The 18,104-nt window shown below is 39.8% G+C and overlaps 1 protein-coding gene across 1 annotated transcript; it reads left to right on the top strand.

Annotated features, from left to right (window-relative positions):
* The first annotated feature begins 429 nt into the window (after positions 1-429).
* On the top strand, positions 430-4,344 carry LOC129456845 (protein BEAN1-like). Its single transcript, XM_055227330.1, has 2 exons — positions 430-705; positions 2,781-4,344. Exons 1-2 carry the CDS (start codon positions 599-601, stop codon positions 3,148-3,150), a joined length of 477 nt encoding a protein of 158 aa, XP_055083305.1. The 5' UTR covers positions 430-598; the 3' UTR covers positions 3,151-4,344.
* The last annotated feature ends 13,760 nt before the right edge of the window (positions 4,345-18,104 follow it).

Here is an 18,104-nt window from a genome sequence, read left to right as displayed (position 1 = left end):
ACAATTTGAAACTTGTTTACTAAGCCTACATAATTACAAGCATTAAGATGTTGTGAGTGACATCCACCTGCAGCTCTCTGTCCACTGGTTTGTCTTTAAATATTTATTCATTTTAGCGTGACTTGGCAAAAACTCCACAGAGATAAAATTGAAGTAGTGATGCTCAAAGTGAGGTCTGTAGGTCTGAACGTTACATCTGATTTATCATTTTTATCCTATTATCCACCTTTGCTCTTAGGCATTAGGCTTGTAACATAATGTTTTATTTTCTTGAATTTTGGAAAAAAAAATTCTTTCATTTATAGTTTTAATAAAGTACACTGTGAATCATTAGCCTCATGTATTTTTATCCTGGTACATTAGCAGCGCTCTGATGTCCCTGACTGCTGCGCCACACCTCCCTCTGCTGGCCGTTTGGTGACAGTGCAAGTCCAGAATAGAAACTGCGGAGCCACTTTTAACAAACTGTTCACTGAAATGAACTAAAAATAGTCCAGATTGAACTTGTACAGACTCACCATGGATTTTGCACGCTGTCAAGTCCATAGTTCTGGTAATTGTGTGTAATATTTGGACATTTTTTGACTGACTGGGACAAATGCAGCTCAAGACAGCCTCAGGGAAGTCCGGCTGGTGCCATGTGACTCCTCCGCTGAACCCGAGCCCCGTACGGTATGTCAGCCGTCATGTGGAGCCCGCACACCGGTAAGTGACACCGCCTGAGCCCGGTGACGTCCAACGGAGCAGCTCCACGTCGACTTTCCCGGCTCCTGGGGTATTTCCCGCGTCTTAAAGTCAGACACGAGGGTTAAGGTTTGGATTAGACTCTCGTTGGTGGGACTAGCGGCCATAGTGACGGCTGCGAGCAGAGGGACAGGAGTACAGGTATAGGACAGGGGAGAGCAGAGGGACAGGAGTACAGGTAAGACAGGGGAGAGCAGAGGGACAGGAGTACAGGTATAGGACAGGGGAGACCGGGGGGGCAGGTTGCAGTGGGGCACAGCATCACAGAACCGGATCACATTATTCTAGAGCCTAAGAACAATCTAACCCACGTGACATTTATAACTTGCATGGACACTTTTTTTATTATTATTAAATTGAACTTTTTTCCTAATTCATGGTTGCAAGGTTTGGGTTGATTATGTTTTTCTTTAAAGGTAGGTTGTGCAACTTTCTTGAGGTGGCACATCACCTGCATGATTCAATGTAAAGTTAAAGCCATATTTTTCATGTAGATATGTAAGTTTTATGTCACAGTGGAATATTATAGGCAAAGAAACAACATTTCCATAGAAACAAGCAGGAGGGATTGTAAGGACACATGTTTTTATAGTTTTTTCAGGACAATAAAAACAACCAAACATGGAAAAAAGTGCTTTTACTTGGGTATATACGTTTTTGGCTAAAAAGTTACATGTATTGGCTTTAAACCTATAAACAGCCTACTGATAGTTTCATGGTATAATTGATGCTTGAAGGAAAAGCATACTCTTTAAAAAGTTATCATGTAGTCTCTCACATTTGGATTATACTATATTCAATATATATATATATATATATATATATATATATATATATATATATATATATATATATATATAAGAAAAGAAAAAAAGAGTGATGACTGTTCTTTCTGTTTACCACTGTAACTCAGCAACTTTAGACATGGACCCCCCCAAAGAAAGTTCCCCAAACCTCATGTTCTCACAGCTTCAAGGGGACAAGCAGTATTTTAATGCAATGAATGTAACTGTATTGTATTAAAGATATTTGTCAGGCGTTAGTATACAAATTTTGACTCGACTACAGGTTATGCACATGACGTCACAACATTTGGACTTAAAGTTGAGAATGGTCAAATCTGTTTGAGTAGCAAATATAGACTGTGTAGAATGAGTGTGATGTGTGACAGCCAATCAAAGCTGCAACCAAGACCCATATTTGGAATGTGTGCAACCAAAGAGCCAATCAGGAGCGAGGTTGTTGAAGGTTCTCGCTCCTTCGCACCGACACTGCTGGTTTAGCTGGGTGCAAGCGCAACGAGGCACGATTGCAAGCCACAGGGCCTAAACATGGCCTCCCATTCATCCATCCATCCATTTTCTTCCCCTTATCCGGTGCCGGGTCGCGGGGGCAGCAGTCTAAACATGGCACCCGTTTAAGTGAAGGGGTCAAGCTCAAAGGCACGTACCATGTGAGTAGCTACGGCGCAGCAGAACAAGCCAACGCTAAAAATTCTGAAGCTGTTTTTAAGGCAACTGAAGGATTTTGGACTGAAAAAAGTTGATCTGAAATTAGGCAAAATCGCTACATAATCCGTCCTTGTTGAAAGCTGTAAATGCCCGTTGAGGAGAACACGAGCAGTTTGTGATTACACTCTCTGTGGGAAAAATGGTTTCTGAGCTGGAGAGGATTTTTTCGCTGCAGTACCAATGGAGTGGCCACTAGATCAAACTCACAACAGGTCTAAGCTAGCAATATCCTATCCAGTTATTTTAAGAGATCCAGGCTCAATAGCTGTCAATCATATCTGTTACTAAGGCTAAGGGAGAGAAACTCAGGGAAGAAGGTGCCTGATTGATATAGTGATCAGTGGTCAAGTGATAGGCCGCCATTTTTCAATAGAAAGTGAATTGGTGCCAGGGTCGATCGAGCCAAATCGCGGCCTAGCTGTCTCCTTCTAGATATACAGTCTATCGTAGCAACAGAGAACACATGAGTAGCAGAAACACGACTTAACATCGTCTTCTTTTCACCAACACATTTCTGTTTTGCAGTTATGAAGAGTGCGTCGGCCCTGGTGCGACCGAGATCTACATCCCCACAGATGACCCTCCTCCTTACTCCCTATTGGACCCATGCCAAGAAGAGGCGGGGCATGGGGAGGAGCCTAACCACACCCACCACAGCACCAGCACAGACAGCTCAGCCAGCACTTCCTGGTTCTCCCCCACCCCCCACTGCCTCTCGGGACAGCACATCACCTCCCTTTCCTACCCCATGGAGGAGGCCCCGCCCTACGAGTCCGTGCTGATGGACTCGGGTCAGCCCCTCCCTCTTATGCCATGTGACCTTTACAAACACCAATCAGAGGCCAGAGGGGAGGGCGGGGACGCACAGCTAGCAGAGACAAGTCAAATCCTGTAGTGACTTTGCTACATGGACGATACGTGAAGGAGGACTGGGATATAGCCAGCACTGCAGTTTCTGAAGCGTTCTGAAATTATTCTTATTCTAGTCTGTTTTTACAGCCTCAACTTTGACTGTTCTTTTGTATCCTGTCATGAACTACTGCTACAATAAGTCTTTGTCATATTGTACAAGATAGCTTTCTAGAAGTACGAAAATTAGGATTAAAGGTCACATATTATGCTAATTCACCTTATGTGAGCGAGTGGAATAATGTTTTTTCTCCATCAATCATATACCTGCATGTTTGGGTAATCCTGCAAAATCAGTGTCTCTCAAAATGCCCTGGTTCACCTGGTGATGTCATTGGGTGGCTAACCAAGAAGTGATACATGTTTTAGTCCGAAACCCCTTCGCAAAATCAAAGACTTCATACACCTTCAGTGCCCAAATTTGCCTTTACTCTTATTTACACAGCTTATTTCGGCCAGTATTGCACCAACTACTGGAAAACGGTCATTTTGTATTCACAGAAATAATGACTGAATTACTTTTACCAATATTTCATTCCATATTGGTCAAACATCAATGCTAATTTGCTTAAGAATAGCTAAATCAACATTAAAAGGTGACCTTTAAAGACGATATGTTTTTCTATGTATTTAGAACTAAACCTGCAACTTAATCAGACATTTTATGACCTAAAATCTGTACGAGGCTGTGGGCGGGGATAGGTGGCAGGAGAAAACAGAATTTCACACTTCAAATACACAATACAGGATTACTCAAATATGCATGAATCTCACAATACAACTCCGAGTGATCAACATTATAACTTACAAACTCACAATAGTTGATTTTACATAATATGTCTCCTCTAAAGTTAAGCTAACAAGCACAGTGTTCTTCCCTGTGTCACTGCCCATAGAACATGACCCACATGTTGGAGCCATACTCCATGTTTGAATCCTCCTGTTCTGAAAACGTTTAGCGGGTTGCCTTGTTTGTGTGATCCTGCGGTCCTTAGTGCGGCGGTCTTAGGAGTAGTAAAGCATAGAATGAGACCGTTGTGACATTGTAAACGTGGTCCAGTTACTAGTAAGAGGTTGGCTTTTCGACGTTTTTAAAAAATGATGTAATGTACAGTTTGGTATAGCACAGTAGCGTGGTCTACGGAACATTTTTGTTAATTAAACCAATGTACCCACATGTAGAGATATACTGTCACTTTCTCTCCAATCGGGCTTTGTTAATTAAGTTGGAGCTTAAAGGTGCACTATGTAACTTTTCAAGTGGATGGTATGCCACCTATTTGTCCCTGTGGAGATGTTATTGCTTTGGATGTTACACAGTATGAGATTTAATATATCTACTGACTGTAAAGCGCTTTGAGAGGCTTGAAGGTGGAAAAACGCTATATCAAAATGTGACCGTGTAGTTATTGGTCAAAAACACACACGAACAACATCATTCTTACTGTGAGTGGGGTCGCCTCTCCGCAGATCTTACCTGTAACTTGAGATTTTGCCTCACCTGCTTGCTTGTTTATATAACAATAGATATGTTTAATGCTATACTATGAAAAAATCCAAGCAAAAGCAACAACAACTCCATGGAGACTATAGTAACTTTTGTATAATATTCTGAGTTCAAAATTACAATCAGAACTTCCGATCTATAGTTAAACCAAAACGTGTCATTGAATGTATTCCACAAACGACAACAACAGGTGGCGGTAGCTCCTAAACTCTGCGCGGAAGCTAATATATCGAAAAGATGTACATGGAGAACACGACTGAAAAATGGATTCTAGTGTTTAACGCAGGACACAGCACACTCACAACTTCAAACTGTCCTACCACCCCAGATGGCTTCAAAAGTGACGTGCAGTTTGTGGAGGTGAGAAGGAAAAATGAAAGATAGAAACATTTGGGACCAGTCTGAGTCGTTTGCAAAAGTCAGCCATCACAAATGAATTATAATCTTCATAAATGCTTTTAATTTCCCCAGCAGCGTCATGTAGCAGACAACCTCTTGACATCCGAAGAGTCGAATGCAACAACGAAGAAGTACTGTACAAAACATATGGATGCTTTGTTTAGAAGAATCAATAGACCCATCCAGTGTTTCTGTTCTAAAGATGGTACGTTTTTATTTGAGGAGTTAGCATTAGCCACCAAACATCACAGACGATAAACACTCAAGACCATTTTGAGTTGTTTTTTGGTTTTTTTATTCATTTTTTTTTTTTTGCATATTGATTAATGTTGAAAATTGGCATAGCATAAAACTACACTGTCAGCTAGACCAAATACTACGTAACTTTTCTGGGGCACAGTCTACCACCTGGTTGTTTCCATGGAGATGATATTGCGTTGCCTGGAAAGCTCCACAGTATGGCATTTAATTGATTTATCCAGCTGTGTTAATTAGCAAATTCCTTGAAAAACATACATTATTACTGTTACCAGGCTCGCCTCTCCATAGATCTAACTGTCACCTATTGTGTTCATGGTGATATAAAGTTAATTCCATAATGTGGACACTTCAAATCAAAGCTATGGCGTCTCCAAGCAGGTGACGGACCCTCTGCACCAGAAAAGTCCCAGAGTGCATCTTTAACTTTGGGAAATGAAATTAGCAGATTGATCTTAAAGATACGTGCATAAGCTTTTCTTTCTGTTTCCAAACATCAAAAATATGTTTTATTTTCTTGTATTGCTAAAATGAATGAGATAGAAAGTTGTTAGCAAACTGTGTGCGCCACTCATCTAAACTATAGACTGTGTGAAGAAGTGGACTAAGTGAGTGTGACGTCACCACAGCGTTCAGCTCCAGTCAAATGAAGCTCATCGAGGCTAGAGCAGTTATAGGGAATAGTGAATTTGGAGCAGAGTCACATATTTGGAATTCTGACCGTGAGTATCATAGCAGCCAAAGAGCCAATCCAAAGCGAGGCTGTTGAAGGTAACATCCCTTCCCACCCGCACTGCTGGTTTAGCAAGGAACAGGCACTTAGCAACGCTGTCAATCAAACCTGTTGCTAACACTAGCTCCTCGGGGAAAGAATGCGCCTGATGCGTCTGTTTTTAATGTCCATTTCTTGGGTTACGGACACAATAGAGAAATAAAAACACCAGGATGTAGATGTAGTTGATACGAACATTTCAAGACTAAAATGACGAGTGTGACAGCAGCAGTTACAAAAAGAGGGGTGACAATTTTTCAGTGTAGAGTGAATTGGAGCCAGAGTTGATGGAGCCTGAAGTGCACTCATGCTCACTTCCTGTTTGGAACAACTAGCACGTTACGTATATCCATTTATATACACAGTCTATGATCTAAACACATGGCCTTGAAGTCTATCGCACCAAAACACACCAAAATATCGTTCCAACTTGCACCACGGATGTACAATGTGTTATTATTATCACCACCAAACGCCAAAATTAGTCAAACTGTTTAATTAATTTAAACATTTAATTATATTTTCGACACTTGTGTATTCTATGTAACATCTTGTACAAAAACCACACCACACTGTCACATTCTTAAGTGATACCAGCAGTTTTCCCTTTAAAAGTGTAAAGTAAATAAATAAATGTTTGTATTTTGAAGGAAAGCCTTAGGGGTTTCCATGGAATCTAACACATCCACCATCGTTTACCGTCAACTCTACTCACGTCTCATCGTGGCGGCCATGTTTGTAGTTTTTGTAGTTTTTTCTCAATCTCTCAGTGTGTCATTGAAATATGTGCCTAACTGCCCTAAGACTGTTAGCTTGATTGTTGTCGTAGCCATAATACTTTTGTTTTGGTATTGTTGGTTGATAAATGTTTTATTTTTGGTGGAGTTTGGCTTATGGGTAGGGGAAGGCAAAGGTTTTAGTGCACAGTTAAAATGATTCAGGCTTGCTTATAATCTCATCTGAATTGACCCACCATTTGAGAACATCAGATTGGGATAACCAAATTGAGATATATTTCTGTTCTTTTTGATATATTTTTGCATTTTGTGATCATTTCTGAACACTTTTCCTTTGCCTTCCTCCAAACTCCACTGATGTACGGGACTGTTTTAGGCTGACAACTGCAATTCACAAACAACTTATCTAAATAATTGTGTTTTTATGTTTGGGTTTTTGTGTGAAATGACACCATCACCACTGACATGTAAAGGATTTCTGGATGCTGTTTAAAGGTGCAGTGTACAGTTGGATATAGCTATATGTTTAATGTTTACTTTAATCAAACTCATCTATCAAGGAACTGACCAATAGAGGCTTAATATCAATTTATCGGCACAGCAACCAAGTGTCACATACAAAAGCAGAACAACAAAAGAGCAACAAAAGGTGTCAACTCTGAGCTAAACACAAAATATCAGACTATTAAAGTACTTTATGAAGATGTGAGCCTGGTCACTGGTGAATCTCCCTGAGTTCAGATGATCCTGATTGAGAGGTGGTTTAGCCAATAAGGGACAAGCATGATCCGTCCATAGCAAAACAAATATGGCTGCTAATGAGGGAAAAAAAAGGAAAAAATATAACACAGTGGAGAGATAAACATCCCAGATTTCTGTTGAAAAAATGAGCGAAGCATTAAACTGTTAATCCGAGGTGAGAGAAATGTGATTTTGTTTGTAAACGATAGATGACCAATGAGCTTCTTTGTTTCACTGAAATAAACAAATCTGATTGGACGAATATGTTTGGTTCTGGCTTGAGATGCAAAGGAGGGAGTGGTGACCAGACTGATATATAAAAAATACAGAGAAATATACATTATACAGTGTTGAAAGCTTCACATATTTAATCATAGAACTGCCTACTAAGACTAAACATACATTAAAGTAAATAATGCCCCACTTTTTATTGTTTTATTTGTGTTCAGCTCTGTGTCAAGTGAATCCTTTGTAATCACTGCCATTATAATTCAGCTGTTACACACTGCACCTTTAAATACTTTGATTAGAGTCGCTGTTGATCGAAGTTTCCTCTAATAAACACTTTGATACTGTGATATTGTCCAAATGTAAAATATAAAACTATATGTAATTTAGACTTTAGACTCTAGACTGAATTAGTAATGTCTCAACCCAGATTTAAAGGTATAGCCTGTTTCAATAGCTGAGTACATACAAGTGTGAGGCCACTAGAGGGTGCTATGGGGTCCTGGGGGAGACTCAAGTTTAAACCCAAGCAAACATGGCATATATACGCTCTAAAAATAACACTATGGAGTTGATTTTTCTATATATAAGGACAAGGACAAACTAAACAAGTGCAAGACTTTATAACATGAGCTAATAAACTATTACCAAACCAGGCTAATCCAAATCTTAAAGGCGCTGTACCAGATTTTTATCGTTTGCAAGGGTCCAGAGTTATTCCCCACTTACTACATGCATTCTGATTATTCTAACTATTCACCGCAACAACTAGGATGCTAACACCACACTTCCTGATTCTCGAACGCTTTATAATTAGACGCAGACAGCCCACAGCGTACATATTTTGACGTCAAGAGTTACTCACGCAATATATCTGTACTGAGGAAAGCTGTTCAAATACATGGGAAAACAATCAGGTACAAGCTCTTTAATAATAATAATTACATAATGAACAAGTACTTAATTAAGAATGATTCAGCCAGATTAACTACGTGTTATAATGTTGTTTCCTCATCACAAACAAACCTGGAGTTTTGTTTTGTTTCATTCTCACATGTTTAACACAGAAACCCTGAATCGCCCGGCTCTCCTCCTCCTCGTCTGGTCTTCCTCCCCCTCGCCTGGCCGATTTCTTATGTTGTCTGATTTTTCCTGTTGTGTCTGATTTTTCCTGTTGTGTCTGATTTTTCCTGTTGTGTCTGATTTTTCCTGTTGTGTCTGATTCTTCCTGTTGTTTTGTTTTTTGTGTCTTGGCGGCACGGTGACTGAGTGCCATCACTCATGTCTCACAGCAAGAAGGTTGGTTCGATCCCCGGGTCACCAGGCCTTTCTGTGTGGAGTTTTTCATGTTTCTCCCCGTGTCTGGATGGGTTTCCTCCGGGTACTCCGGTTTCCCCCATCAACCAAAACATGAACGCCCTTCGAGACAACTGTTGTTGTGATTTTGGGCGTTACAAAAATAAATGAATTGAATTGAATTGAATATTTAGACACTCTTCAACACTTTAAACACTCTGTTCCACCTTGTGATGTCATCATGTGGTAATACAGGAAGTGCTCCACTGTGTTTTTAAACTTCACACACCTTCACTCGAATCATTTGGATGATTTCAGCCCTGCAATTCCCAATCTCTACCCAACAAAAGCTAAAAGGTGGCTGTTAATGTGAAAACTGCTACGTCATGACATCACAAGGTGGAACTGAGCATTTTGAGCTTTGGAGACGTAGACAGACTAATAATAGAGTTACTCAAACATGTGTGAATGAAAGAAAACTCAACTCCAGGTATGTTTTTGAGGAGATAACAGCATTATAACATGACTTAAAGCTCAAAAGAGTCAATTTCGTATAATAATATAGGACTTTTAATAAACTATTTTACTAAACAACCAATACTCCTCTGATACTACCCCACAGAAAGCACAGTTGTAAATGCGTACAACTTAAATATTAAAATGTAGTAGGACAATAGCAGACTTGACCGCTGTGTTTAGAATATAGAACAACAGTGAAAGTTGAAATCCATGTACCAGTGTTTGTATTAGTGCCCAAAGTCCTTCATAATGCTTCATATTCAGATCATATTTTGTGCGTTTGTCATTGGACCATGTGTGAGACCACCATGTTGTTTTGCTGTCAGCACGTGTCATGTACATAGTAGAAAGAGTTAAGTTATGGTCTTAGAGATTGTGTTCTTATGTGCAGGAGACGGGAATAAATCTCAAATACAGTGAATGACTCTGAGTGAGTGTTTTTTGTCCATGAACAACAGAGACGACTCTAGATGTAATTTTCCGTACACTACACAAACAGACACATCCTGATATCTTGGCTGATTTATTTTGACTTTCCAAAGAAGCAGTGCGTTTGAGGTGTGTCTTCAAATATATCCACAAATGTGTCTCAAATTAACTCAAAAGTTGTCATTAAACTTATCAGAAGAAGACATGACATTTCACTGTATGCAAATGTATGACTTTGAAGAAAATAATGAAAAATTGTCTAAAATTGTCTAATTGTCTTCTCTCATTATTCTGGCATTTAGGAAATATAAATAATTTTGGTAATCCTAATTGACCGAAAACAGGAAGGTTTAGTCTGATTATGTGTCAGACAGTGAGAAAAAAAACAAAACAAAAAAAACAACATGTATTATTTACATAGTGGCATCGACTCAACATTTAATTATTTCCAGTGTATTTATTATAATGAATAATCCCCACAAAACCGAACAAACAACACTCACTCAGAGTCATTCACTGTATTTGAGATTTATTTCCTTCTCCTGCGCAAAATATAATAATAAAGACAAAAATACGACCTCTAAGACATAACCTCTTTTTACTATGTACAGCTGAAACCACATTAATACGTTATATAAAAAGATACATGTTTTTTTGTTTTGTTTTTTCTCACTGTCTGACACATAATCAGACTAAACCTTCCTGTTTTCGGTCAATTAGGCGCCAAACCCTCCACCAGAAAAGTTACATACTGCACATTCTATCTTTTACTTAAAGTAAATTTGCATCTACTTGTTGGCTACTGCTGAAGTTAAGTCAACATTCTTTCGTCTATAGAGTCAAAAATAGCTCCGATGTTAGCATAACTACACTTTTATCTAACCATGTAGTGTTTTACTCTGAATGTGTTGCCATCACGTCATTTTAACACTGTGTTTTATGGTTTAGTGCTTGCACTTTCATTAACGATCTAGGTTCACTGTAAATAACAATATTTAGGTGTCTGTACAACTTGTATTAAATATTCACTGTTTTTATTGTTGTTGATATTTACTTGTTTGCCTGGAAGCACATGACTCCAGTCCGAAGCCAAAGCGCGGCAAACTTAAAGCCAAATTAAACATGCCCAGTCACAGTATCACTGTGGAGATGCAGCCTCCAGACTCACGTCTGTGCTGCTGCTGGGACAGTCACTGTTAATGCTGTAAGTGTTGCCAAAAGTATGTTTTTTTAACTCTGCAAACTTGATTCCTAAAATAACCTTTAGCCTACTAACTCTATAATGTTTTTTGTATTATTGTTTTCACCAGGCCTCTTCATTTTGTCATATCTTCATTGCACCCAGTAAAAAAGGATCCTATCTCTGTCATTTTTTTGAAGAGTGCAAAAAATGCAAACCAGACTGTTCACGTGCCACGTATATTCTGACAAACCTGGAATCTGGTCTGGCGAGTTCATTTCCATGGCAGACATAGTCTATTTAAAGCGACGCATTGACTACAGCTCGTTTGTAAGTCTGTTCAGCTCCACTTTTTTGCTGAGGCTGAGGTTAGTTTTGATTCAGCTGGACCATGAAGGTGCAACTTATTGGCCTGCTCATGCTAACCGTTTTGGTGCTCCACATCATGGCGGATGGGGTCATGATTGGAAATGATGAAGGTAAGAATACATCCATCCATCCATCCATTTTCTTCCGCTTATCCGGAGCCGGGTCGCGGGGGCAGCAGTCTAAGCAGGGACTCCCAGACTTCCCTCACCCCGGACACGTCCTCCAGCTCCTCCGGTGGGACCCCAAGGTGTGCCCAGGCCAGCCGAGAGACATAGTCCCTCCAGCGTGTCCTGGGTCTTCCCCGGGGCCTCCTCCCGGTGGGACATGCCCAGAACACCTCCCTAGGGAGGCGTCCAGGAGGCATCCTGAGCAGATGCCCGAGCCACCTCAACTGGTTCCTCTCAACGTGTAGGAGCAGCGGCTCTACTCCGAGCTCCTCCCGTGTGACCGAGCTCCTCACCCTATCCCTAAGGGTGCGCCCGGCCACTCTGCGGAGGAAGCCCATTTCAGCCGCTTGTATCCGCGATCTTGTCCTTTTGGTCATTACCCACAGCTCATGACCATAGGTGAGGGTAGGAACGTAGATTGACCGGTAAATCGAGAGCTTTGCCTTTGGGCTCAGCTCCTTCTTTACCACAACGGACCGATACAGCGACCGCATCACTGCAGACGCTGCACCGATCCGCCTGTCAATCTCCCGCTCCATCCTTCCCTCACTCGTGAACAAGACCCCGAGATACTAAGGTTGATAAGGTAAGAATACATTTAATACATTTGTTTTTTGGCATATATTGGCTCAAGCAGACTACTACGATTATGCAGTGTGTTAAAATAGTGGCTCATTTTGTCTAGGGACATGTGGGCGACCTGTCTTCTTGCCATTTTGACTCATTTGGTGTCCACTTTAAAGGTACAATATGCAACTTTGTGATGGGGCTTTGACTGCCACCTGATTATTTCCATGGAGATGTCAATACTTGCCAGGAATATTCCACATGCTAGCCACATGTATCTGTTTGATTAATTTAAGTGTTTTTATTGCTTAAAACATGCATTTTTACTGAGGTTGCATTTCCGCAGATCTGACCTGTAGACTGGAGATATCAGCTGCTTGTATTTATGTAGATAGACAGATTTAAAGTTATGTTGTAGTACAAGACAAACATTTTCACAAAATAATAGTACTTTCTGTGTGTTACAATGTTCATCAAGTTCAACCTTAAAACACTGGTCTCTATAAAATGAAGTTGCATAAACACAATTTGGTTTGTAACTTTTGACTTAATCATGAATCCATATTTTTGGTGCCTGTAGCTTGTGTAAATTATTTTTTACATTTTCTGTCTGTTTTCATAGTAATACCTGGAGATGAGTTCCTGAATATTACAACAGGGAAATCTGAGCCGCAACTGGGAGGTAAAGGTAGATAAAACTTAATATTTTTACGTCTGATTAACTTAAAATGTTAAGTTGGGCCAAACACGCTCCAACAGCGTTAGCGTTACTGTCTTTTGCAGGTCATTATGGAAAAATTGCAACAGTTCAAAGGCACGACAGAGGCTAACCGGCTATATTCAAACTACTGTGCATAACTCGTTTTCAGTCAAAAAAAAAAAAAAAAAAAGAATAGAAATTGAGTTCTATTGGCCGTGAAACAAATATTATTCTTGTATACATGTGTAAGAAGATGATGTTTGTCCCTTCTACAGTAGCTCATGTTTTGTGTTGCAGATTCGGGTCCCCCACCACCAGGGGCCGAGAACTGAACTTCCAGCCAATGAACAGCAATGAGAAATTTGTGAAATAAAATCTCTTTGTTTTCTCTCAAAGGAAACTAATTATTGAGTTTTTTTCAACATAAGAATCTGTGTTGCTGTTGTAACCGCCAAAATGTCTATAAAAAATATTCAGTTTTAAGAGAAGCAACAGGTGCATGTAGGTCTATAAAACATTAGTGTTGGAGAATGAGTGTGTGATGATGTGTAACTCGCTGTCCGCCGCCTGCTTAGAAATGTCTGTTGTATAAAATAAACTCACAAACTAAAGCTAAATTAGTTTTTTGTGTTTATTACATGGACATGAGTGAGTTAGCTGCTAACAGGCTACAACATGTGCACATTAGAGAGAGCACATCATGTTTTTACTGTTTTATCTATTTCACACTCTATATAAACTGTCAGTATCAGTTTATAGGTACATGTACATACATAATACATAATAAAGTACATTTTCAGAAACATCTCCAGGGAACCTTTTTGATGATATAAGAAAGTGAAAAGTAAACCAGATGTCCAGATATCACAGAGTTAAGGCGAAATCTACGTTTTATACTCTTTAAAATTACACCTGTTCCAGATAAGGGTCACTCATGTTTACTTTGATTACTTTTAAGATAAATCATTGTCAACAATTTAATTTAAAGACTAAAAAACATCAACAGAGGACTCAGTGCCATTTATTACCCCTAATTCCCTACTGCCAATATGGCGTCCCTGTTAAACGTAGGCCGTGTCTCAATTCGCCAAAATGGCCTTAGATTCACCATTGGAAGTGTGCGTCAAAGGGCAGTTAATTTCTGGCGCGACAAGGGCTGTCCCATTTCAATGCACCCGACTGAATGCGCCCGACAAACCTGCCATGCCCTTTGCCCTTTCCAGCATTTCCATCAGATCAGACGTAACCGAAGCGTGCATCCATGCACACTTCACGCACTGCTATATCCCATCATGCACCGAGCCTACACAAAAAAGAGACGAAAATGGAGTCCGTTGCGCAATACACATTCAAATGTTCGTGCTGGTTTACCTCATCTACAACAGTGCAACATGAAACTGTTAAATCTGAATAAAGATCTGTACAGGCCGTGTGTTTGATGATTAAAAAGGAGGAGTTACATGGAATAAAGGAATGTGCAGTTATTGCTAGACAATAAGAAGACATTATTATCATTAGAAATGATTATTGCAATAATAAGAATAATGTAAGAATGTTTGTTTCTGGTGTAAGCGTCAAAGAGGACCAAGAGATTGAAACATAAAGTCACAACATCTTCATGAGTTCTGGTGCATTCCATAGGTGTGCGCCCCCTGGTGGGCACGTGTCCTTAGCATTAGTAAATCAAGATACCAGTTTGAGTGGTAGTGCTGCACGCTAGAAAATATCTTACAATAATAAGATGAAATGAACTGGCACACGGCATAGAAGGTAAACAGCACCCTCGACTGGTATTAAAGTGGTTTAGCCACAGATCAAATTAAAGCTGGCCCAAATACCGAATCGTTAAACTGCAATATCCCACTTTATGTACAACTAATCAGTGTTCTCTGGTTTATAGACAATGAATGTAAAATTTATATTGGTTTCTGTCTCTGTTATTATTTTTTAACAAGGGATATTTTGTTAAAGTTATGAAGTAGCTGTAACTGGGAAGAAATCACCTATAACTTTATATTTGCCTATTGATATTCAAAGGGAAAGATTAATTCCTTACTACATTCATTCTAAACAGAAATAAACACCTGTGACGACAACACCTTGACTCTTCTTCCATGAAATAATAAAGAATTAAAAATAAAACTAAATATTTCAGTGTCCATTTTACACATCTAGGTCATGAGTCAACAACCGTTATGGCTGCTAGGCGACGTAACATAAACTATGTAATGTAAGCGCACAGACAGTACGCTCCGTGGCGTAGGCCTGTCCCATTTCAGTGGCTGCACTGAGGAGTACCCTTCGTCGGCCAGGTACTTCAAACAGTACATAGAAGTGAGCATTTGTCAAATTCACCGCACCGGGTGCTGGTAGGGAGAACATCCAAGCCATTAATGCCTCTGTGTCAGCACTGTGCCAGACAGAGTCAAGGGGTCAAGTGGAGGGCCCAGCAAGTCCCACTACAGCGAGAAGTGGCATTAGAATGAAACATATCAAGGTCAGGCAGAGTTACACTGGATGACTGAACGATGCGCTGGGATCATGTGTTCTTAAATCAAAGACAGCAAAGTGCTCTACTGTTATTTTTGTTCATCTGTTTTGCTCTAAAGGAAGGATTTAACTTATTTGCTGGGATAGTAATGAAAACTGAAAGTTATGGGATGGGGGATGGGCATCAAGTCAAAATGTAATGCATTCAACAGTTTGATTATTATTATTTTTTTAAATATATTTTTTGTGTTGGCTGCCTATCAGTAGAGTATAGTTCAGGCACCACTTAAACCACAAACAGGATCTGTCTGCACAGCGTCTCTCACCACAGCAAACTGGAGTTGTGTCATTGCTGTCATTAGTTTGGATGTGTTCAAAATGTAATGGATTCATGGATTATTTGATGGTGCTGAGTTGCTCTACCTGACTCTGTCAAATATAATCTGCTGATAATGATATTGTCTTGTACAAAATGTTTGTACATTGATTGTACATGGTTTCTGTTTGTATTTTCTCTCTTAAAATTGATATATTTGTGTTCAAAAATGGTCTTTTTTCATTTCCTCCAAATGCTAGATTAGTTACCAGGTCTACACCCATATTAAGTAACACCACTGTTGGAGCACCACATTCTGTAAAGGGTTCTTGCTCTCCTGCATCACTCTTACCTTGTAAATGATTGATGTTTGGTCTCGTGCAAATTGTAAATTAGATGTTGCCTTCAAACAGTTCATTTAATAGCCCAGTATTTCTGTCAGTTTAGCAAATATAACCTACCCCAGAATGACTGCATACAAACCTTCTGTATCCTGATCATATTTATTCCACTGTGGGACATGTGTCTGCACAGGTGTCCACAGCACAAGAGGACATTAGATCAGGTGTCTGCACAGCTGTCACCTGGGCCTACTGGAGCAAAGTACAATCTGTCAGTAGGTTGTGTACAGGGAACTTAGATCATCTTTGTTTGAAAAATAGGATCAACAGACCACATTAGAAATCTAACACATTTATTAATTTCACCTGGGTATTTTAGGCTAGTGGACTTTGAACAGAGAGGGGCATTCAGCAAATTGTCGCAGAGAGTTTGCTGTCCCGACATCAAGACAGGTCGGCCTATGATGCTGCGTTGGTAAAAAGAGCTATAGATCATTTTAACAGGCTGTGGGTTATATACACTAGTGGAACCTAACAGAGTAAAAGTAGTAAAGTACTGTACTTTTAGGTATCTGTACTTTACTTAGGTTTAATTTAAAGTATACTCTTTTTACTTTTACTTCACTTTATTTAAGAGCAGTATCTGTACTTGCGGCTCTGCATTACATTTTTGGGCTGAAAAGTAAAAGTATTCTTTCTTATTGTTTGAGACCTGCTAAAAAGGCTCAGGGTTTATTTTTAACACGTTCATAGTTTGAGCAAACAAAGATATACAAACAAAAACAGCTAGATTCAGTCGTTTCTATTGAGCAAAATTCAGCACAAATCTTCAGTCAATACATTTGAAACCTTACAGGACCTCAAAATATGAGCAAACTTACTTCTTACTCTTTAAGTACATCTGAAACAGGTACTTTCTTTGTTCCTGTATGTGAACTTTTACTTAATTAACAAAATAGAGTATTTCATCCAACCCGGTTATAGGTCACGCAGAGATGCGCGCGTGCTGACGTCAGTACGCACATGCGTCCTGTTTATGTTGTGGTTGTTGTTGCCAAGCGCCTCACTGCAAACTTTGCAAACCTCGGCTGCGCCAAAACCTGCACTTGTGAACTTCATTTGACGATTTCATCGGAAAAGACATCACTTTGGGACCCAGACTTCACCCAGACTTCTACTGACCGCCTCCTGACTCTGACTGCGAGACTTCTGGGAGAAAAACACGTGAGGTTTGTGACTTTCCATGTTCACGTTAGTCCTTATGGCAGGGGTGTTCATTACGTCCATCGCGAAGGCATTTTGGGTAGACCACGTCCCGTCATCCATCCAGTCACACGACTAATATACAGGACAAAGTCAGATTACACCTGACCCTAGGTCACATCATGGGCGCTGCACACGCATAAACAAGCGCGAGTTAGTTTAACCCTATAGCGTCGGATCCTATCGTCGCCGATAGAGCGGGTTGCGGACTTTCCAGCAGCGTAACTCCGCAACCAGTCGTGCTCTCATGTAAATCCAAACGGCGTCTCAAAGCGGAGACATGGGGCTATCTAAATATTGTGAGGTTTGTGACTTTCCATGTTGACTTAGTCCTTATGGGGTATTACACAGAAAACAACCAATATATCAAAATGACATTTTAACAAAACCCCAGATCAGTTTGCAGTGAGTTTATTCAAATAAATGTTCGCCCTTGTGCATTTATGATTTCCTTTTCATACTAAATGAAAATGATCAGGCTGTGTGTATAGGCCACAGAGGCTGGAAGTACTCAGTAATGAAATACAGCAGACTACTGTATTTACTCTAGTAACTTTTTAAAGAAATTGTATTGTATTGTTATTTCACAATACAGTACTACATTGTACTACATGTGAACATTTGTGTTTCTTACAATACTCCTTCAGATGTGATTTTGTTT

This window comes from Periophthalmus magnuspinnatus, chromosome 15 (assembly GCF_009829125.3).
Source record: "Periophthalmus magnuspinnatus isolate fPerMag1 chromosome 15, fPerMag1.2.pri, whole genome shotgun sequence".
NCBI classification, from domain to species: Eukaryota; Metazoa; Chordata; class Actinopteri; order Gobiiformes; family Gobiidae; genus Periophthalmus; species Periophthalmus magnuspinnatus.
Note: the sequence above shows the minus strand (reverse complement) of the source record. Positions and strands in the feature narration are given on the sequence as shown.

Excerpts from the sequence above, each read along its gene's own strand:
- LOC129456845 (XM_055227330.1), top strand. The coding sequence starts at position 599 with ATGCAGCTCAAGACAGCCTCAGGGAAGTCCGGCTGGTGCCATGTGACT. Across the intron at positions 706-2,780 it reads CATGTGGAGCCCGCACACCG|TTATGAAGAGTGCGTCGGCC; the intron begins GTAAGTGACACC and ends TCTGTTTTGCAG.